At 40.3% G+C, this 24,265-nt stretch overlaps 1 protein-coding gene across 2 annotated transcripts in view; it reads left to right on the forward strand.

Annotated features, from left to right (window-relative positions):
- The first annotated feature begins 14,741 nt into the window (after positions 1 to 14,741).
- Positions 14,742 to 24,265, forward strand: part of SMCO2 (single-pass membrane protein with coiled-coil domains 2) — a 33,552-nt gene continuing 24,028 nt past the window's right edge. The window contains exons 1-3 of one of the 2 annotated variants that reach the window (XM_049627211.1): positions 14,742 to 14,946; positions 19,213 to 19,350; positions 21,751 to 21,868. In XM_049627211.1, the coding sequence (XP_049483168.1) occupies positions 19,223 to 19,350; positions 21,751 to 21,868 (246 nt within the window). In that variant the 5' untranslated portion in view covers positions 14,742 to 14,946; positions 19,213 to 19,222. Of the gene's footprint in view, positions 15,123 to 19,212; positions 19,351 to 21,750; positions 21,869 to 24,265 lie in introns of both variants that reach the window. The other variant, XM_049627210.1, reaches the window with a different exon arrangement.

Raw genomic sequence — 24,265 nt, forward strand, 5'->3', positions numbered from 1 at the left:
TGGATACACAAACATTTTTTATGCTTTAGTTATCTTTATGTGTGTGAGGGACAAAGTAATCCATCATCCGCTGCATACTTTTGAAAAATTAATGGGTAGAAACAACTTGACAAGCTTTCTTAACTGGAAAAGCTTCTCTGCAAAAAGTAAATTATTGAAATTAATTGTAAATAATACAGCGTAATGGTTAATTTTAGGTGTCATCTTGGCTAGCTATGGGGTGCCCTTAGCTAAACATTTCTGAGTGTCTCTATGAAGCATTTCTGGACAAAATTAGGATTTGGATTCATGGACTCAATAGATTGCCCTCTCCAATGCATGTGGGCATGAACCAATCCATTGAAGACCTGAAAAGAACAAAAAACGGAAGAAGGAGGAATTTGCCCCTTTTTTCTGCATCACTGTTTGAGCTAGACATTTCATCTCATCTTCCACCCATGGACTTGGATTTACACCATTAGTTCCTTCTGGTGCTCAGGTTTTTGCACTCAGACAGGCTTTTCTGGGTCTCCAGCAGATGGCAGATCTAGGATCTTCACATCCCAAGATTTATTATGAGGAATTGGCTCATGTGATTATGGAGGATGAGAAGACCCATGTCTGCAATGTACAAGCTGGAGACCCAAGGAAGCCAGTGGTGTAATTCAGTTTACATAGGATGAGGTATATATATCTTATGGCTTCTGTCGTTCTGAAGAACCCTGACTTATACAACAGGAAACTTCTTGTCAAGACTGGATTAAAAGAGTGACAGAAGGGAATAATGAGGCTCCTCTCCCTGCTCTGCCTTTCTGGAAACTTTTTCTGCATTGAAGAAACTTGATTTAAAATGTATTGTGCCTTGATTGAGTTAAGCATAACTCTAGAGAGGATTTATGCAGACTTTGTTCTCATCTGGTACCTCAAAGGCAGGGGAAGGAGGGGAGTTAAAATCCCTGATATAAATCCATCAAGTAATCCACTAGTAACACAAATCTGTCTCACTCTCCTCTGTGCACATTGTAAACTCCATTTCTCTGGCTAAGTACCTCTATTACTCCTATAGTAGAACCACAGGCTCTTAAAAATCAGTCTTTTCCCTAAACTAAAAGAAAGGAATGATGCAGTTGGCTTACATGTCTGACTACCTGGATCTCACATCTCCAGGTAAGCCACTTCTACAGGGTTTTTCAGACCAGCACATCTGGCTTCATGCTTTGCTGCCCACTTCTCTCTCTCACCTCTGTCTTTCCCTTCATCTGCCAGTTTTGGCTCCTAGCCCCTATAGACCAACTAAAACAGTCTCTTGAGGCAATCTTATCAAAGGCAGTGAGGAATGATTTCTGTGGACCTCGTGCAGAAACATAGTGTTCATCCAAGGTTCAGTTCTGTTCCTTTTAGCGGAGAAGTCTGTGGAGGTCAATTCCCCCTGGCAGCCTCAGCAGGTGCTATCCCGAGGGTCACTTAAGGCTCATGAACCTCTCTCTAGACCTGATTCAGGCCTTATCACTTCCTCGAGTATGAGAAGTACTCTATATCTTCAGTGTGGGCTGACCCACTCCACCCGACATCCCTGCTCCTGCAGACTGGGCTGGCTTGTCTGACTAGCACCACTGGACCTGACTTCTGTTTCCTCCGAAGCCCAGTTTTCACTAAGTGCTTGTATACTCATCATAAATGGATGTTGTCAATTAGCTGATACTTCTTACCTAAATAAGTTTGTTAGAATCTAACACTACACAGTCTAGCACTCGTACTTCAACAGAAATTGCCTGATGGATATGTGTGTCAATTCACATTAATCTATACTCCCCACATCACCCCCAACCCCTTGGGAATCCATATTTATCCATGCTTATAAATCAGCATACTCAGGCTCTTATCCAGAGCCATCACAGAGAGAACAGCACCGAATCTTTATCTAAGACTGGAACAGAGAATTCCTTAGTTCCTGAGGAGATATCAGAAATAATGTTTATTGGTGAAGGATGATTTCTGTAGTTGTTTAAAAATGGCATTTCAGGCAAATTAGACTGCTTTATAAAATAAAATAATGAAAATTATAAGCAAATATTAAGGTTAAATGGGCTAAATCTTTCTAGGTAGAGGTTTCTTGGTGTTTTTGTTATGCTGGCTTTAGAGAGTGAGTACCCCAGTGGTGTATCAGTGAAGGAGGTTATCTTCACAGAGAAGGAAGTGCTGTCCTGAATGATTCCTTGGGGGAATTAAAAGAGAAATTTTAGAACTGTTGTGAGACACTGGTATTTTCCAAGGAATTCTAGATTTTTATAAGCTTTATGAATTGCCAAATTGAGGCTCTCAATAATCTCTTCTCATGTGAATAATTGGAAGATACAAATACATGTCATTTATTACTAAAGATAGCTATTTACCATCTGCTCTTTCTCCTTCTTCCAGTATTTAAGATCACATTTGATTCCCATTATTTGTGGTAGCTATGTTCCATAAAGTCTTTGAGAACACTGCAAATTAGCAATTACTGAACGGTTTTCCTAGGGGAATAATAGGGTTAGGTTCCTGTGAGCCTCGGGTCACAACATTTTCATCAACCACTCGATACATAACTTTGTTTTATGTGTTATGTGTTTTGTGTTATGTGTTTCTATTTAAAGATACCATATTTAATGTATTTTGTTCATTCATTAATATTGAACCACCAGCCAAAGGCACTATAACTCATGCTTGAATGAAACTTCCATGTTTTTTCTCTGTAAAGCACATCACAGCCTCCTTGTGCAAAGGAACACCAGACCACACTTTAGCACTACACTTGAGGGCCAATTTAAACCATGAGATCACCAATAAAAAGCACAAAAATGCAAAAAAATGACATAATAAAGTCCACTCAAGTCCACAAATAGAACACTCGTTTATAGCATGAGAGTTAAAACAAGAAGGCAGGGCACCACCCTGTCCATCCTCAGCTTTGAATATGTCAGGTGACTCAAAGTTTTCACTGTTCTGTGAAAATCCACTAATGACCACAAAAACACCAAGAGTATTGATTTGGGGGTTTACAAATAAATTTTAGTGAGTAAGTCAATTCACAAATATAGAAATTGTCAATAATGAAGACAGACTATATATTCTTGGTCCCCGGCCACCTCTCCCCTAAGTATCTTTGTTCTTGGTCTTCTCTTCTGGAACACTACTGGGCCTGCTTTTCTGAAGCAAAGTCCTTAACTGGAGCTTTTTCCTCTCTACAGATAGTCACCTGGTAACTGTCACTCTCTGCAGGGAACACTTGTCAGCTAGCATGAGTTAGATGCAATAAATGCAGTCACATTTAGGCAGTCATAGCTAATATAATACCTGTTCCAGAGATGACAATCATTTTGTAAAATCTATTTGTTCCTTGATCATATAGAATGAAACTTTAATAGAAGGCTTGCAGAGTGCCGAGTAGATATTAGAGGAAATGAAGATAGGGAAGGCACATTTCTGATACCATATCATATAAGGAATCACGTACTCTAGGAACTGAAGTTTCTTTCCTAGGCCCATGGTTATAAAACATGTCCGACAAAGTCTATGACTCTGGATTTCTGCCTGGTGTCAGAAATCTCAGAACGTGAGAGTCTACTGCCCATTCTTTCTGGAGTCTCCACAAATATTTCAAGCTTCCATCCCAATGTTAAAGGATATTGGCCCCAAGTTTTCAACCAGACTGGAGCTGAGCACATCTATGACACAATAGGAGATCCCTGGCCTGAGGGTATATCTTCCAGGAGCTGGCTGGACAGGAAAGTGTTCCATGACAGGCTTTCAGATGTGGTCAAGATTCTTCAGCATGGTTTGGGTCTTCCATTTATTGTTTGAAGGTTTATCATTGCAAAAAGTCACTTCTAACAGAGCCTGCTGAGATAAAAGCTGCCACCCCATCCCATGCTGGGAAATATAAGTGTTATTTCAGTGGCTATGTACACAGCTCTGTAAATCTATATCTTGGACTAAAGCCCAGCTAGAGAATGAAACATCCCCTTGCATGTATTCCCTGAAAAACAGTCACGTATGCTCAAACATAAAAGAATGGCAAGGGTGCCCCTGGCAGCTCCCCACCTTGCAGAATTTCAAAACTGCCTGTGGCCTCACCAGAATGAACTATCTGAACAAAAGGAGGTGGAAAGAATGAGAGGAGAGTGGATGCTGACTGATTTCTTGGCCTCTCCTTCCTTCCGCCCCCAGCCTCCTTCCCTACAGATGTTTTTGCTGAACTTCTGTCAAGCCTTCTTGGCTTACTCTTTGGCTCTTTCCCCAGGGAACTGTATCCAAGCAAGCATGGCAAGTGTTGCATGAATCAAGAAGAAAGATTGCCTTTTCCTAGCTAAGTCATTTTAGCTTTAGTTTACTTTTTAAACAACACTGTTTTTTTCCTAATTACGGAAGCTGTCAGGCCCATTGTGAAAAAGTATTGAAAACTGCAGATAAGCAACAAAACAAATAACAAAAATCAAGTATGATCCCACCATCCAAATTTAATCATCATTGACACTTTTATTGTTTTCTTTTAGCCTTTCTATATGAATCAGTATGAATAAATATGTTTCCAAAGGGATTATATTGGGTATAATGTTTTATAAACTACCTTTTCCCTCACTTGGCAATACATTCTAAATATTTTTTTAATGTTCATTTTTGAGAGTGAGAGAGAGAACACAAGTGGGGAAGGGGCAGACAGAGAGAGACACAGAATCCAAAGCAGGCTCCAGGCTCTGAGCTGTCAGCACAGAGCTCGACGTGGGACTTGAACTCACAAACTATGAGATCATGACCTGAGCTGAAGTCAGACACTCAACTGACTGAGCCACCCAAGTGCCTCAATACATTCTAAATATTTTGTCATGATATCACATATCTTCAGACCATCATATTTTTATTTTTTTTTAATTTTTTTTTAACGTTTATTTATTTTTGAGACAGAGAGAGACAGAGCATGAATGGGGGAGGGTCAGAGAGAGGGAGACACAGAATCTGAAACAGGCTCCGGGCTCTGAGCTGTCAGCACAGGGGCCCAATGCGGGGCTCGAACTCACGGACCACGAGATCGTGACCTGAGCCGAAGTTGGCGCTCAACTGACTGAGCCACCCAGGCGCCCCAGACCATCATATTGTTAAATAAACTTTGTATTTTAGAGCAGTTTCTAGGTTCAGAGCAAACTTGAGTGGAAGGGGCAGAGATTTATCAAATGCCCCTTGCCCCACATATGCATAGACTCCCTCATTATCAATATCTTCCAGACCACCAAGCTGCATGGCCTTCTAGTATTCTCATTCTCTTAATCAAGTCCTACTGTTGAATGTTCACATTATTTCCAGGGATTATATTCAAAACACATAGAAAACATGTAAAAGCCAGCAGGTATGGATCAACCAATCAGAATGACCAGCCCATCAGACCACAGCTGGGTTCTGGAGACCCCAGACTGTACCACGCGTGAACTTAAGTTTAGTGTTTAAATGGAAGGATGTTCTAGAGCAGGACTTAGAAGGCAGGCAGTTCTTGCAGGGAGGGCTTCAAGTAGCATCTATTTAACCAGTGCCAGCAAAAGATTTTCAATATTTTAAGAGTCTATATTGTTTTATAGATGCTAATTTTCTCAATATCAGAATATTAATTAAAATTACAAATAGAACAGCTATGAACATCTTTGCACAGATATATCTTTGCACAGATCTCTGATTACTCCTAGATGGAACATGTACTGAGTCAAAACATTTGATACATTCTTAGGCCCTTTAGGATATTCCTAAATTGTTTTTCAAAAGTTAACACAATTTACACTTTTACCAAGCTTAATACGTTTTTTAAAAAGAAAAAAATCTAACTTAACCATTAAACCTTGTGGGGTTGGTGTTTTGTTTTTTGTTTTGTTTTGTTTTGTTTTGCCTCTTTGTTCCTTTCAACCCAGTATGTCCACTCTTAGATATGCATCCAAGAAAAATAGTCTTGTATGTGCAAAAAGAGGCATATACAGGGACATTTATTGTAGTGTGGTGTTCATAGTATGAACAACAACCCAACTTTGTTCTTTCCCAAGATTGCTTTGGCTACTTGAGGTCTTTTGTGGTTTCATAAAAATTTTAGTATTACTTTTTCTAGTTGTTATTTTAATAGAGATTGCATTAGATGTGCAGATTGCTTTGGGTAATATGGACATCCTAACCATATTTGTTCTCCCAATTCATGATCATGGAATATTTTTCCATTTGTTTCTGCCACGTTCAGTTTCATTCATCAATGTTTTATAATTTTCAGAATACAGGTCTTTTACCTCCTAGGTTAAGCTTATTCCTAAGTATTTTATTATTTTTGGTGCAATTGCAAATGGGGCTATTTCCTTAATTTCTCTTTCTGCTACTTCATTATTGCTGTAAAGAAATACAATAGATTTCTGTACATTAATTTTGTATCCTGTGACTTTACTGAACTTATTTTTCGGTTCTAGTAGTTTTTTGGTGGAGTCTTTAGGGTTTTCTATATATAGTATCACGTCATCTACAAATAGTAAAAGTTTTACTTCTTCTTTACTGATTTGGATGCCTTTTATTCCTTCTTGTCTGATTGCTGTGGCTAGAATTGTAGTCCTATGTTGAATAAAAGTGGTGAGAGTGGACATTTCTTATTGTTCCTGATCTTAGGGGAAAAGCTCCAAGTTTTTCATCATTGAGTATGATGTTAGCTGTGGAGTTTTCATAGAAGGCCTTTATTATGTTGAGGTATGTTCCCTCTAACCTACTTTGTTAGAGTTTTTATCATGAATGGATGTTGTACTTTGTTGAATGGTTTTTCTGCATATATTGAAATGATTGTATGGTTTTTTTTTGCTTTTCAGTTTTTTTTTAAAGTTTATTTATTTATTTTGAGAGAGAGAGAGAGAGCAGGGGAGGGGCAGAGAGAGAGGGAGAGAGAGAGAATCCCAAGCAAGCTCTGTGCTGTCAGCATGCAGCCCAATGTGGGGCTCAATCTCAGGAATTGTGAGATCATGACCTGAGTCAAAACCAAGAGTTGGAAGCTTAATGACTGAGCCACCCACATGCCCCATTGTTTTTTTTTTTTTTTTTATCCTTTCTCTTGTTGATATGATATATCACATTGATTGATTTGCAAATGTTGAACCACATTTGCATTCCTGGAATGAATTCCACTTGATCATGATGAATGATTTTTAAAAACATATTGTTGGGGCACCTGGGTGGCTCAGTCGGTTAAGTGTCCAAGTTAGGCTCAGGTCATGATCTCACCCTTTGTGAGCTTGAGCCCCGCATCGGGCTCTGTGCTGACAGCTCAGAGCCTGGAGCCTGCTTCAGATTCTGTATCTCCCTCTCTCTCTGCCCCTCCCCCTCTCGTGCTCTGTCTTCTGTCTCTCAAAAATAAACATTGAAAAAAATAAAAAAAAACCATATTGCTGAATTCAGTTCTCTAACATTTTGTTGAGAATTTTTGCATCTATGTTCATCAGAGAAATTGATCTATAGTTCTCTCTCTCTTTTTGCAATGTTTTTATCTGTTTTTGTTGTCAGGATAATGCTGACCTCATAGACTGAATTTGGAAGCTTTCCTGCCTTTTCTATGTTTGGAATAGTTTGAGAAAAATTAGTATTATCTCTTCATTAAATGTTTGGTAGAATTCACCTGTGGAGCCATCTGGTCTTGAACTTTTGTTTCTTGGGAGTTTTCTGATTCCGATTCAATTTCATTGCTAATAATATGTCTGTTCAAATGTTCTATTTCTTCCTGATTCAGTTTTGGAAGGTTTTATGTTTCTAGGAATTTATCCATTTCTTCTAGTTTGTCCAATTTGTTGGCATATAATCTTTCTTTTTTAAAAAAAAAATTTTTTTTTAACGTTTATTTATTTTTGAGACAGAGAGAGACAGAGCATGAACGGGGGAGGGTCAGAGAGAGGGAGACACAGAATCGGAAACAGGCTCCAGGCTCCGAGCTGTCAGCACAGAGCCTGACGTGGGGCTCGAACTCACGGACCCGCGAGATCATGACCTGAGCCGAAGTCGGCCGCCTAACCCACTGAGCCACCCAGGCACCCCGGCATATAATTTTTCTTAATGTTCTCTTGAACAAGAGGGAGAATGGATGGTTAAAATACTTTATGGAAATTGATGGTGTGAAACATTACACAATGATTAAAAAGAATGAGGAAGATGTACAAGACTGACTTAGAAGGTCCTGAGACATAATGAAAAAGAAAGCATGTGTGGGACATAATATGCAGTATGAGCACAGTAATAGTATATAAAAAGCATTTGAATATGTAACAATGTATAAATGTATATATGTATAATGAAACTATATATGAGTATGTCAGTATCTGGGAAGAACACACATGGAAATATTGGGGTTTCTGAGGAACAAAGTAGGATTATAAGGTGGGTAAAAGGTTTTCTCATTTTTTAGTCTGTGTGTTTTTATCATGTTTTAATTCTTATAATGATAAACTTTTCCTATTGTATGATTTTTAACAATAGCCTTTAAAATATGAAATAAAGAGATTGAACTTGGTTGTTTTACTTTTGTATTTTGTTTTCTTTTTTTTCTCCTAGCAGAAGAATCCTTTCCTCCCCAAACCTTGAAGTAAAATTCCAACATGTATGATACCTAAAATCAATGCTGGTCTAATTACAAACCAGCCTCAAGGGCCTGAGGTCTCTGCATCATATAAGCCCCCCACACTTGATATCATACCCTGCTGTCACTGTTTTGAAATTCTTATTAATTTTTAATAAGGGGCCCCATTGTTTCACTTTATATCGGGCCCCATAAATGACGTAGCCAGTCATAACCATAGATTAAAACTCTCCACGTTCCAAGAGTGTTTTGTGAGTTTTCAAAGTGTCAGAACCACTGAGTAGTACTGCACTGAGTAGCCACCTGGGGATTAGAGCCATGGAAGTCAGCCTCCTAAGAGTGTTCTAAGAAACTCTGCACATCCAGGTCCTGAAGTCAGAGCTTCAAATGACTGAGATTGAAATATATGGGCTCGAGTCTTTGCAGTCAAAGACATGCCAGTGCCAGACGCATCTGTAACTCTTCCAATGCACAACGTTTCTTTCTTTTTTTAAAAAAAATTTTTTTAATGTTTATTTATTTATTTATTTTTTAATTTCTTTTTAACGTTTATTTATTTTTGAGACCGAGAGAGACAGAGCATGAACGGGGGAGGATCAGAGAGAGGGAGACACAGAATCTGAAACAGGCTCCAGGCTCTGAGCTGTCAGCACAGAGCCCGACGCGGGGCTTGAACTCACGGACCGCGAGATCATGACCTGAGCGGAAGTCGGCTGCTCAACCGACTGAGCCACCCAGGCGCCCCTCACAACGTTTCTTTCCAAATGCCTTCCTGATTTCTGTGGAAATTCCCTATGATTACCGGTAAAGCCCAAATCTGCATATGATATAAAAGTGAAAACTTTTTAACTAGAACCCTTGGTTAAAATCAAAATGTAATCTTTTCATGTTATCTTGTTATCATGTTATCTTGGAGGCGATAAGATGACTGATGTTTCAGGTACAGGGAGACGATGAGAAAATCTGCATCCTATGGTATTTTTTTTTCCATTGGCAGAAAAATTAAATTTCCTTCTTAGGGCTTACTTTCTTGGGCTTCGAAAATGATTTCATTTTTCTCCTTCTATGTCAATGGAATCAAGTGAAAGGAGATTTTGTGGGCAGAAAAGATTAATTGTATTTCTGTCATGCAAAAGGAAATGAAATGAGTCTCACGGGTCTTGTCTCGGAAAACCCACACCAGTGCTTAGAAACCTCTGATTCATTTTCTAACAGCTTGCTTAGAAACCATGTATTCCTTTCTAATAAGCTGCCTGAAATTGCTGTGTTCCTACAGCATGACTTGAGTCATGTCATGTCCTTTGACGGGAATCCTTACTAAGTCCCCATTGCCGGCAGGCTTGTCTGCCTTCCTTCCTTTCTTTCCTCCTTTCTGAAATCTGCGCTGTACAGAAAATCACAAAAATTTCTGCCACTCCAAAATAGCCCCTTTTAACCTGTTGGTGAACATCCTGCAAATTATTTCTCTATGAAAAGATAAAATACCAATTATGGCTATAAATATGTATTGACATGCATGGGTCTTTCCTCATTGCCTTCTCTTCCATTTAATTGGTTAAAACATCAATTAAATGACATTTGCATAGGGGCGCCTGGGTGGCGCAGTCGGTTAAGCGTCCGGCTTCAGCCAGGTCACGATCTCGCGGTCCGTGAGTTCGAGCCCCGCATCAGGCTCTGGGCTGATGGCTCGGAGCCTGGAGCCTGTTTCCGATTCTGTGTCTCCCTCTCTCTCTGCCCCTACCCCGTTCATGCTCTGTCTCTCTCTGTCCCAGGAATGAATAAAAAACGTTGAAAAAAAAAATTTAAAAAAAAATGACATTTGCATAAACTATCTCTTCATCAAATTCCAAGTTCGAACTCCTTACATTGGCATTTAAGACGGGTCCCAACTCCGCAGCAGATTTTCTTCCCTCTTCTTCATTTATCTGAACAACATTCGATTCAGTCACACTTATTACGTAGTCCTCTTTAAAAGTATTAGAAATGCCCCTAGGTAGGCATCCTTCCAATAATCCCTTTGCTCTGCAATGCTGCAGCAATCCTATAAACGTCACTCGAGTCCTGCCATGCATCATAGACTGACTGTTACTGTTACTTATCTTTTTCTAAGCTGAAGGTAAAGACTGTCTTGAACATCCTTTCATCCTTTGCCTTATTTAGCATAGGGCCCTAGATTCAGTAAGCAGCTGATAAATAGTTGATAATAGAGATAGGGATACTGTTACCACCACATAAGGGGACTTGACACTGATGTTTTATTCCTAAATATCTGGGAAGCTTGTAGGCACTACTTTCCCTAATCTTTCTCATTATATGTGTTCTCTATCACTTCCTTTAGCTGCAAATCTGACATCACTCTTGTTTAGGGTCTAATAAGAGAGTTTTGGCTTCTAAGACCTTTCCTTCCTATCATGGGACAGAGTACAATCTTCCTCCCCGTCTCTCTCTGTCCTTTTCTCTCTTTCAACTGTTTCTTTCTTGAAAACAGTGACAATCATTTTATTAAAGGGCTGGAAGCCAGGGGCTTCCCAGATGTAGAATGAATAATGTTCTCCTTATTTTGGTGGTCAAGATATTCACCACCTGAGGTTTGGCATATTTTATTCCCCCAAGCTGTCACTTCTCTTTTTTAGTGCCTACTGTTTTCCAGGGGCTGTACTGAATGCTTTACACAATTATTCTGCTTCCTACTCACAATGAGCCTGCGAGGTAGACATTCCCCTATTTTGTTCATGAGAAAAGGGAAGCTCAGAGACACTGAGTGACTTAACAGATATCTCTCTGTCCCGGCAAAGGTTAAAAAGGAGCACTTTCAAAGCAGATTATTTGACCTAACTCCTGGCTTCATAACAATGTTAGAGAGTGAATTAATAAAATATGCAAAACCTTCCATGGAAAGGTGCTCATTAAAAGGTTCTGATTCCTTTGAGAACATAAATAAACACATATTTACTCCTTTATAAGATTAATTCCTGAAACCTCTGGGTCCTCAATGAAGCCTTTTCCCAATACATTCAAGACATAGGTTTTTCACAGGGATCCAATGCCCTTCTTGATGTAAGTGTCACATCTCAAGACTTGCTGGGCTGGAGGTGGCCTGGTGAGGGGCAGGGAGGATAAACAGGGACCAGTTGGGACAGATGCTGGGGGGCTAGACCCAGATTCAGGCCTCAGGAGCAGTCTTTCTGAGCATCTAGAGATTATGACACTGGATGAGAAGTAGTTCAAGAAAGCTGCCCAGTCATGATACCCAAGATGCAACAGTAGGGATGCCCTATGACTGTGGTTGCTAAAGCTTACAAGATCTTCATGTGTGCCTGCAAGTTCACTTACATTACCCAAAATCTTTAAAAAGGATTTCCCAAAGTGTGGCCCATAAAACACAGTGCTTTGAATATAGAAAAACCTCTGGGATCAAACAAGCGTGAGAAACAAAGTGTATTATTCCCACTCCACCAACGAAATTAGATGATTAAAGCCTCTAAAAATATGAAAAATAAACAAAAAAACCCTTGTAATCAAGAAGCCATATTGAAAACACTTAGGACATGAATATGTTACGAACAATAGAAATGGCAACTCTAGTAATTGAAATTCTAAGAAATTTTTGTTAAAAGAAGAGAGTTAAGATGGTAGTTCAAACACACAGAGTGAAAGGCTTTTTTCCTACAAGAGCGGAAACATGACAAGGTTTTCACACGGAGGCAAAGCAATAGTGCACAAGGCAGAGCTTGCTGCCTCAGATTTATGTCTGTTTCCTCAGAGAAATTGCGAGCTCCTTAGGGGAATGCCAGAGGTGGAACTCAAAAAGAGTTTGAGAAATTGCTAGAGAATTGATCATTAATGGCTACCATCCCCAAGAAGGAACAAGGGTGGGAGTCAAGGCAGCCTGAGGAAGAAGAGTAGAAAAGCACTTGCTCTGAGGTAGAAAGGGAGTGGGAAAGGATGCAGAAAACATACGGATATTCTGGAGAGGAGGCTACACAAGGAGCTGTCTGGCAGTGAAGAGAACTCCCATCAGGTGGCTTCCTTCATTGCAATAGTGCCGGAGGCTGGGTCACTGCTCACAGAGGGAGCCGGCTGCATTTTGGGAACAGGGCAGAGAGGGAAAGGAACTGAGCAAGACAGAAAACAGCTGTTAGCCTCATATTTTGGGGAGGCAACAGGAAATGTATAAAGTTTTGCTGAGTAACTGTGAGAACCAACGTGAAAAAGAGTCATATACAGTGGTCTTGAAGGGCATGGTCTCTGGAGCCAGACTAACCAGGTTTGGGTTTGAATCCCAGATCCCTCCCTTTTTGAAAGGTGGTAAGAATTAAACTAGGTAATATATGTAAAATGCTTAGAAGAGTTGCCTGGCACATTAGTAAGCACTCATTAAGTATTAGATGTTATTGGGGCGCCTGGGTGGCTCAGTTGGTTAAGCGGCCGACTTCGGCTCAGGTCATGATCTCACACTCCATGAGTTCGAGCCCCACGTCGGGCTCTGTGCTGACAGCTCAGAGCCTGGAGCCTGTTTCAGATTCTGTGTCTCCCTCTCTCTGACCCTCCCCTGTTCATGCTCTGTCTCTCCCTGTCTCAAAAATAAATAAAAACGTTAAAAAAATTTGTTAAAAAAAAAAAAAAGTATTAGATGTTATTATTGTTGTTATTAAATTGTGAAGGAACCACTTATAAGAATCTTGTGATTTTCTCCCTCTTTTTTTTTTTTCTTGTGATTTCTTTCTTAAAGAAGCATAGGGTTTCTTGGAACTACCATAGATATGAACATAGTCATGAAATGAGGCAAGAACCCAAGGCTGAAGATTGGCCCAGCGGGTACTAAGGGAAGTCACAAGATGGAGGAGTCTGGGTTTCTTCTTTTTAAAAACAATTTTTTTTTTAATGTTTATTCATTTTTTGAGAGACAGAGAGAGACAGAGCATGAGCGGGGGAGGGGCAGAGAGAGAGGGAGACACAGAATCTAAACCAGGTTCCAGACTCTGAGCTGTCAGCACAGAGCTCGACATGGGGCTTGAACCCATAAACCATGAGATCATGACCTGAGCTGAAGTTGGATGCTGACCTGACTGAACCATCCAGGCACTCCTGGAGTCTGGGTTTCTAATTAGGTAGAGAGCATAGGAAAGCCTAGGAGAAAGTTGGGACATGTACCTTGAGCTTTTAGCTGAGGAAATACTCAGGGTGATGACGAGACCTAAAATATTGACATAGAAAACATGGCTACCATATATACATTTATTCCATTGCTTTGACAAACATTTTTTGAGTGCCTAATGCCAGCCACTCCTAGTGCTGGGGTACAGTTGTCCACAAAGCACACAAACATCCCCGTCTTCATGGAGCCTACATTCTGGCCAGAGGACTAACAGCCACCCACAATACCCTAAACTCCCTCCTCAAATGATTGCCTTAATCTTCTTGACAAACCAATTAGGCAGGTATTATCCAAAACATTTTTTCAGACAAAGAAATTAAATTCTTCCACAAACCAATTAGCTAATGAATGGCAAAGCCAGGTTTGAAACACTGATCTAATTTTAAAGTTCATGCCTATAAAAATTTGTATCTCCATGCTGCTGAATAATTTTGGTGGTTGTAGAGGAAAGTTTTAAGAGTTGGGGGCTTCGGATCCCTGAAGTCACCACGTTAGGCCCTTCCAGTGGGTGCTGAGTTCCTCAAGAATGATGGGAGAAGATGAGGTACCAAGGGAAATGTACATTTGGCACTGAAGTCATAGAAGAAGTGAAAGTGGGTTGTAAAGAATGGTAAGAGGAAGTATGGATTTCAAAGGCAAAGAGGTGACGGAGCCATCAAATAGGAGTAGCCCTGGTTCGCAAGATCAACTGCTTCCTCGTTCCTGCTAAGTGGGAGGAAAACGGGAGAAGTCATGTCCTCTGTTGTAGAAGATTTTACTTAAGTGTCTTATTCAGACAAGGAGGTGAAAGGACAGGCATGGCAGAAGCATCTGAGGCTGGAAAGGCATCCCAGAGCATCGTGTCCGTAGGCAGATGGACAGAGGGCTGAATTTAGTTTCCAATAGTTAGCAAAAGCAAGGAAGCTGGGAGATTAGCTGGAGATGTAAGTTAAAAGAAAGCAGGCGAGCTCTGTACACCTGGAACTTTGTGAGAGGGGGTTGAAGGGTTGCACATGCCGCATTCCATGCGGAATGTCAGAGAGGACAAGTCCAACTGCAAACTCGCCTGCCTAGGTGTGTAGCTCTCACAAATGGCCTCTTCTAGGGGAAAGGTGGATCTGGCCTCACCAGAACTTTTCAGGGAAACTTAACTGTCCCCAGTCTACCCCACTGAATTGAGAGCATTTTGTGATTACCAGATTGAGAAGAACAAGGATATTAGCAGGTATATACTATTTCACAGCTGTACCGTCTCGTCACAACCTTGCCAGGAGCCTTGACATCAAATCCTTGATTATTGGAACCATGCTTTAAAATTCCTGGAACCCCAAATTGTCCGGTTAGCAGAAACTGAAGAGGGCAATCTGAGTGGTCAGGCCTGGAGAAAATCCCCCACAAAATGTAAGTTAGAGATCTCATCAGCTGTCCTTTAAAATAGTTGATCTGTTTCTTTTGATTAATGGTTCTCCAAATTTATAATGTTAAAGGTTTTGGTGAGGCTGGGGGAAGGAGGAGGGGTTCATTCCAGTTGCACCAAACAGCCCTAGAGACCAAAGGTATAAACACATAGCAATGAAGAGATAGGGTGTAGGGAGGAGAAGAGGGATTCTCGTTTCAATGGTCTAGAGCGTAATATTTTCAAACTTTCATACATATATGAATCACCTGGGATCTTGTGAAAATGCAGACGCTGATTCAGTGAGACAGGGTAGGACCTGAGATTCTGCATGTTTAGCAAGCTCCCAGGTGGTGCTGATACTGCAGGTGTGCAAACCACACCGTGAGTAATGAGGACCTACACTACATAACTCGTCAAGAGTTAGTTTCAGGGGCACCTGGCTGGCTTGATCAGTAGCACAATGTGACTCTTGATCTGGAGGTCTTGAGTCCAAGACCCACACTAGGTGTAGAGATTACTAAAAAAAAGTTAGCCTCAAAAGATAGCTTGTTTTTGAGATGAGAAGGTTATTAAGTAACCCATCAAAACATATTGGGCATCAAATGTACATATAACAGTAGGATAATTGCCAACTTCATAGCCAGAACTTGCAGGTTTAAATCTTGATTCTACCATTTTCTAGCAATAAAATTTGGGCAAATCATGGACCATCTCTGAGTCTCAGTTTCTGCATCTAAAAAATAGAGGCAAGGGGCACCTGGGTGGCTCAGTCGGTTGAGCGTCCGACTTCGGCTCAGGTCATGATCTCGCGGTCTGTGAGTTCGAGCCCCGCATCGGGCTCTGTGCTGGCAGCTCAGAGCCTGGAGCCTGCTTTCGATTCTGTGTCTCCCTCTCTCTCTGCCCCTCCCCTGCTCATGCTCTGTCTCTCTCTCTGTCCAAATAAATAAACATTAAAAAAAAATTTTTTTAAATAGAGGCAATAAGATCTGCCTGGGTTGCCTGACCATACAGGGTGGATGTGAGGATCAAATGAAACAACTTAGTGAAAGTTCTTAAGAAACTGAAGGTGCTGCACATGTGTAAGCACTATTATTCCTATTATTATTATTATTTTGAAGCTAAAGAAACCTGACTAATAGCTCCCATTTCTACTCTTATTCACTGTATCTAGTTGATTCACTCTGGCAAACACCCATCATCACAGAAGAAGGTGATGGTCTAGAACAAGTGTTGGCAAACTTTTTCTGTAAAGAGCAGGATCGCAAATATTTTAGGTTTTGCAGGCCAGGTAGTAAATATTTTAGGCTTTGCATGCCAAATTTACATCGCTCTTGCAACCATTCAACTCGGTCATTGCAGCACAAAACAGTCATAGACAATATGTAAAGGAATGGGTGTGGCTGTGTTCCAATAAAATGTTATTTACAGAAACAGGGGGCAGGATGGATTTGGCCTGCAGGCTATAGTTTGCTGATTCCTGGGCTAGAAAATCTGTGTTGTTCAATATGGTAGCCACAGGCCACATATGGCTAATTGAATTTAAATTTATTTAGGTTAAAAAGTTTCAATTCCTCGGTTGCATTAGCACATCTCAAGGGCTCAGTAGACATAGATGGCTGGGACCCACTGTATTGAACAGTGTAGAGAAGATTTCCAACATCACAGAAAATTTTATTCGGAAGCCCTGAGCTAGATCATCTTTTGGGGTGGGGAAGAAATCCCTTATAAGTAGCTGTGAGGACGTGGAAATTCTGAGTCTTAGTTTGGCTAGTTAACCAGTATGACTCTAAGTAAATCACACCATCTCCCAGAGCTTAGGACACATAAAACAGGAATAATACCTTCCTCACTGTGTTGTTGTGGGAACTGAATAAGATAATATGTGAAAAGCATTGTAATCTTGTTAGGTGCTGCACAAACATAAGCCATCATTAGGATTCTGTTATTTGAAATAAGAGAAAATGTATGGATGCAGAATTGGTGTAGGTACTTGAATTGAGAGAAACAGGTTTTCTTTTGAATCACCCAATGGAAACTATTAGGATGTCAAAGAATTGTCAAAGTCAGGAAATATTATTTGCACAGTATTCTAGTTCTTGGACAGGAAAGAGACATGAAACCAGGCAGATTTCATGGCCATTCATCTTTCAAAGCTAGGAACTGCCTTAGTAATGCTCAGCACCTTCAGGAAACAGATGAAACTGTCCAGATAGGATCTGTGATGAAATTGGGCAGGTCACAGTGTCCCTCCTGAAAGAGATCAAAGTTTCAGTCTTTTTTGTCACTCTCAAAGTTAAGAAGGATGGAGCTATCTCACATCAAAGGTTCTAGTCTTTCCCTTTGCTTCTCCCTCACAGGGGTCCCCTCTGTACCACATCCACTGTGGATCCCCCCCACTGGTCAAGGACAAAGCTCAGTTTTGCCACAGAGTGATGGCCAGGGTGTTGGCTGCCCAGATGGTTCCAAAATATCTGTGGTTCCCAGAGCCTCTTTCCTCCTACCATTCCTTTTTCTTTTCTCTTTAATTTTTTTTATTACATTTATTTATTTTTGAGAGACAGAGTGAGACAGAGCGCAAGTGGGGCGGGGTAGGGGGAGCAGAGAGAGGAGACACAGAATCGGAAGCAGTCTCCAGGCTTTGAGCAAGCGTTCAGCACAGAGGCTGACGTGGGGCTCGAACCGACAAACCATGAGATCATGACGTGAGCCGAAGTCAGACACTTAATTGACTGAGCCACCCAGGCACCCCTCTTTAATATTTATTCATTTTTGAGAGAGAGAGAGAGAGAGAGAGAGAGAGGGAGCTTGTGGGGGAGGGGCAGAGGGCGAGGGAGAGAGAATCCAAAGCAGTCTCCACACTGTCAGCACAGAGCCCAACAGGTGCTTGATCTCAAGAACAGCAAGATCATGACCTGAGCTGAAACCAAGGGTGGGATGCTCAACCAACTAAGCCACCCAGGCACCCCTCCTCCTACCATTCTTAATCCCAGCCATAGTTCACCCTTCTAGGAAAATCCCTGCTATCCTTTGCCTTCCATTAGCCTATATTCCCCCTCGGTCCCTCAGGGTTTCTGTCTCTCAGGGTTCTGGGGGGCCAGGATACCCTCCAGAGAAGAAGGTATATCCTTTTGGTGATGGGTATAATCCCTTTGATTTCTGCCAATAAGTGGGAGTTATGTTTCATAGGGATCCTTTCTTATAGCTTTTCACATGAGCTTTCTAGAAGCTTCCTCACATCTCTCTGCCTCCTTTCTATTTCCTCTCCCCTTTCTTTTCCGCACTACCTCACTACTCTAACACTTAACTCCTCTGCCCTCTGCTAACACTTGCCTATCTGGCTGGAAGGAAATGCCCCTTATACACAGCTGGTGGTGGTGTACATTGTTTCAACCTTTAGGAAAGCAATTTGGAAATATTTTTCTAAGTCCTTAAAGATGCATATATACCTCGACCCAGTTGCTTCACCTCTAAGGAAGTATTATAAGTAAATAATAGAGATGTGCTGAAAATTACTAAGCAAGGATATTCATTACTATATTATTGATATTAAAAAATTAGAAATGACCTAGTTGTCAACAACAGAAAAAGAATAAAACAAATATCAAATTTAGAAATAAAAATAAATACAACAAAATATTAGGAGTGGTTTTGTCTGGATATCTCGGGTATCTCTGGTCATCTCCAGAGTACCAGTGATTTCTATTTCCTTCTTTCTCCTTTTCCATTTTTTGTGCGTATACATGATCAGAAAGAGATTATAAAAACCAACCCATTTCCCTAGCCTGGCTCTTATACATTGCTCTATAATATTCCCATTCAAGGATTTAAAATACACGTTTGTAGGCTCAGACAACCCTCATGTTAACCAGAGAAGTCCTAAGAACAGCCACACACACAGACTTTCCTGTATATATCTGAACAGAGAAACCTAAGAGCTTACTTTGGGGTCCCTTATAACTGATGGCCAGTTTTGGAAGGAGAGGGGTTGAGACCAAACTTCCTGAAATAGGCCTGTTATCAGTGTATCAGTGCAGGGAATGTAGTTGCCATCCTGCTAAGAAAGCCCTCTTGTTGCCATCATTGTCCCTGCAGTGCTGAAGAAATGGCTCTTATGAAGCTAAGTGACAGGATGTCTCTGCAGATGAAGACAGTTGGAAAGGAACAACAGTTTACTGAGAAAAACAATGGCTTTCTCCAAAATACGGATGTGGCTGAAGGTGCAATGCAGAAGTAAGTGAGGGCTGAGCTCTCAGGAACAGTCTCTGTCTGGAGACTTAGTTGGGACAGTAGGATGCAAACAATGAGATTTTCAAGTTCAGGGGTGGGGTTGACATTCTTCTCTACAATTCTTTTAATTTTGACCTCATGAATATTTATTGGAAGACACTAAAGGGGCCTATGGTCATAAACCAGGTGGACATCAGTTGAATAGAAATGGTTAAGGTTCTAATCTCAATTTACAAAAATACTTTGTTTTGTGCTTTTATTATCTTCATGTGGAAAATATATAAACCATTTACAATACTTTCTAGAGTAGAAAAAGCACAAAATATTCAGACAAATAAACATACGCATTGGTTAATACATGATAAAAATGTGTTCTAATATATACCAACAGTTAACAACCTTTTTCAATAGGAAGAAATGTGTTAAAGTAAAAGACTTCCCAGAATCCTCATGTGTCAAAAAACCTATTATGACATCAACGATGTTTTTATTTTTTTTTTAATTTTTTTTTTTAACGTTTTATTTATTTTTGAGACAGAGAGAGACAGAGCATGAAGAGGGGAGGGTCAGCGAGAGGGAGACACAGAATCTGAAACAGGCTCCAGGCTCTGAGCTGTCAGCACAGAGCCCGACGCGGGGCTCGAACCCACGGACCGGGAGATCATGACCTGAGCCGAAGTCGGCCGCCCAACCGACTGAGCCACCCAGGTGCCCCTCAACGATGTTTTTAAATGCATTTACAATTTATTAATACCAGTAGTATATACCTTTGGAAACTTTAAGCAGTATTTCTGGAAGCAATATTTGTTCAGTCTATAGAAATGTTTAGATTCCCTGTATAGATTCCAGAACCCCTTTCTATACAGGGTAGGTGTAAAGTGTACCCCACCTCAGGGTTCAAAACCCACAGACTGGAAACTCCTGCCATAGACCTCCATCACAATGTATTGCGATTCACTCAGATGTATATGTGAGTGTGTGTGTACATATCCACACACATGCGCTCCAGATAATAACAGTAATCCAATAGGAAATGGGCAAAGAATTTCAATACATTACCATAGAACAGGAAATACAAATGGGTTTTATACATATACGCAAAAATGCTCAACCTCGCTAATAGAAAAAAGATTAAAACTAAACAGAGATACCAGTTGAAGCATATGGGATTGACAAAGGTGAAAAAACTTTAATAATACATGATTGTAGAAAAGGAGTGGAAAACAGGCACTCTCATCATTTTTGTTGGAAGTGTAAATGGATTCAACCTCTTTAAGGCATAACTTAAAATCTATGATAAAATCTTTGATAAAATCTGTCACAATTTAAAATATATGTATCTACTGACCCAGCAATTCTATTTTTAGGTTATCCAATAGATATATTTGTACACATACATACACATCGACCCATAGATGTATAGGGATATTCACTGCAACACTGTTCGTAGTTAACAATTAACTGGAAATAATCTACATATGCATTAATGAAGAACTGATTAGCAAATTGGTATATGGCCCCACAATGAAGTACCACATAACCATTTGAAAATGAGGCAGCTCCCGGGGAGCCTGGGTGGCTCAGTCGGGTAAGTGGCCAACTTTGGCTCAGGGCATGATCTCACGGTTCGTGGGTACAAGCCCCGTGTAGGGCTCTGCCCTGACAGCTCAGAGCCTAGAGCCTGCCTCGGACTCTGTGTCTCCCTCTCTCCGCCCCTTCGCCGCCTGCACTCTGTCTCTCTCTCTCTCTCTCTCTCTCTCAAAAATTAATAAACATTTAAAAAATTAAAAATAAAAATAATATGAGACAGCTCTATATGTACTAATATGAAATGGACTCCCAAGAGGTTGTTAAAAAAGAAATATAAGGTGCAGAATAATGTGTATAATATCCTCTCATGTATATTTAAAAAGGCTTATATATCTACATAAACATAGCTTGTTTATGCATGGAATCTCTGTGGAAGGAGAAAAAAGGAACTAGTATATGTGGGGCAGACATTAGGCAACTAGAGATCAAGATGGTAACACAGACTTTCTCCATTCTGCATGGTCTTTTGAACCACACAACACTTTTCAACTCTACTTTTTTAAAAAGAGTATTTATTATTTGTTTATTTTACACACACACCTGCACGCACGCAGGCACACAGCTGTAATGGCTTTGGAATTTGCAATCTCACTGTTCAATCACTTATTGATTCAGTCAGCAAATACTTATCCCGCCTCTCTATTCCTGTTTTGTGCATTATACCATGGTAGACATTATTCACACAGGGTGAAATCAGTACTCCTTGGAGCCGGGAAAGATTCCTGTGTTCTCCCTCTAGAGATGTTTAGGTCGAGCCTAAACTATAGACCTAAGGCATAATAACAGCATCTGTTTTGATTGTGTGGCTTGCAGTTTGCAGAGGGAATTTACCAAAATGGACCGCATATTGGACAGATCAGATGATGAGAACAACATTTTCTCTGAAAAGCCTCAAAGTGACTTCCATCATGTGACAGAGACTACAAAATGGGTAAGGGAAGATGTAAGCATCACAGTGGGTGAAGAGAGGAACTTTGTATCTCAAATCTCAAGGTGGCAAGGAAAGATCTGAGGGTTTCCCCCAAAGTAGGTGCGGGGTGTTCAGAGCTTGAGACCAGGAGGGAGGGAGCGTCTCCTCTGAGGGCTGCTGTTATCACGTGAGGGATTTGCTAACCTTTCCACACAAAAGCACAAAAACATTTGTGCATTCTATGTTACTTTTGTCCTTGGGATTTGTGAAATAACTGTGACATTTTTCACCCTAGAGTAAATTGCCGTGTGTAAAATCACCCTCTGCTCACAGGCTGTCTTCCAACAGGAAGCACCAGAGAGATCTATTTACTCTTAATTCAGGCTGACCATCTCCCAGTCTTTGAAATTCAGTCACTCAGCTGACATGGAATGGAGGAAATTCCAACAAACGCCAGAGATTGTCCCGGGAAGGGTTTATGTTTTCACTACCATCTAGATCAAAGCGGAGGCATGGCTGAGACAGACCCAGTTTATTATCGATGAGCAAATCTCTCCATAGATCCCCCAGGCCATTGGCCTTTGGTTTCAACCAGTCAGAAAAACATAAAAGAAGGCTAGAGTGAGAATGTCCACACCCAGGCTTATGCAGCCCCCACAGGAAGCTCAGGATTCATCTCTTTGTCTACTTTTCCTTTGAATATATTTTGGATTCAGGGCTGGCTAATTCTGTAAATCCATAGAAGGAAAAGTCCCAAAAGAATATTGTAAGCTGGACTTTACCTTTGAGGACTCTTCAGTAAGTAAACATAGAAACAAAGAAGTAGAAGGGGATACAAGGCATGAGGGGATGGAGTTAGAAGTTGGAGAATAGATTTAATGAGACAGACAAGAAGTGAAAGGAAAGACAGAAAGACAGCCAGCCAGCCAAACACCTTTTATGGAAAAAAAGAATAATAGGTACTGAATTAGAAGGGGAGACTTATGATGGGGTTTTTTAGCAAGGCTGAGGATGAGAAAAGGAAATCGGGAAATCAAGGTGTGAGGCTCTATGGTCTTAGGGAACATGAATTGAAGGTATTACTCTATAAATAGTATCATCTGATTTTTTTTTTGGAGGGGTCTTGTCCCTGGACTCCAAGGGCTGTTACCATTAGACCCACCGAATCCTGTCAGTCAGTGAACATCCCTTGTGGACTCAGTATAGAATAAGTGTAATTAGAGAATAAAATTATTCACTCTGTAAGAGTTTACCAAACAGTCCACATTCTCAGGGTATAAGGCAAAAAGACTATTTCTTACAAACTTCAAGTCAGAGTATCTGTTTCACAAAGGCTTTAAAATTTTTTTGGCTATATTTCTTTATGTCAATTTATTTATAGGGAAAATTCTACAATCATATAAGAATAAATCACATGCAGTTACACAATTAATGTGTTAATAAATTAAGATCTTTGCCAATAAAAGGACAAATATATGACTTCTTTAGGAAAAAGCAGTTTTGTCTTATTCCCTGAAAGCAAACCAGAAGGTCTTTAATTTGCATAACTTCACATTTTTTTTATGAGACCATGAGATTTAAAGGTTCAGAAAAAGGACAGAGTTAACAGAAGTTTTTTAAAAAATCAGTTGGCTTAATTAACAAAATAGACTTTAACCAGACTGCCAAAATTGCCGTATCTAGCCATCAAAACCCCCAAAATATTTAGAAACGAGTATTTTGTCTGGTTTCACATTTTCCAATCTCTGGCACTGCTATGTATAGTGTTGATTTCGGATGCCAGGTGAGTGAGCACACTTTCCTGTTTCCTGCTTTCGTCTGCATCTCTCACAGGCAGAATGCATTTGCCTACTACTGAAGTCTATTTATTTATTTTCTGTAACTGGAAGTTTGTACCTCTCCACCCCTTTACCTACTTTGCTCCTCCCCTCTGGCAACCAACAGCTTTTTCTCTGTATTTATAAATCCGTTTCTGTTTGTTTTGTTTATTTAATTGTTTTGTTTTTTAGACTCCACACATAAGTGAAATCATATGGTATTTGTCTTTGTCTGACTTACCTCACTTAACATAATGCCCTCTAGGTCCATCCACGTCACAAATGGTAAAATCTCGTCTTTTCTTTGGTGGAATAATATTCCCTTGTGTGTGTGTATGTGTGTATGTATACATACATATAATAAATATGTAAATAAACAAATAAATAAATCAGTTTCTTTATTTGTATTTCTATTGCTTCATTATTAGTGTATAAGAATGCTACTGATTTCTATACATTGATTTTGTATTTTGCGACTTTGCTGAATTCATGTACCAGTTCTAGCAGAGTTTTGGTGGAATCTATTGGGTTTTCCATATATAATATCATGTCATCTGCAAAAAGTGAAAGCTTGACTTCATCTTTGCCAATTTTGATGCCT

This window comes from Panthera uncia, chromosome B4 (assembly GCF_023721935.1).
Source record: "Panthera uncia isolate 11264 chromosome B4, Puncia_PCG_1.0, whole genome shotgun sequence".
Lineage (NCBI taxonomy): Eukaryota > Metazoa > Chordata > Mammalia > Carnivora > Felidae > Panthera > Panthera uncia.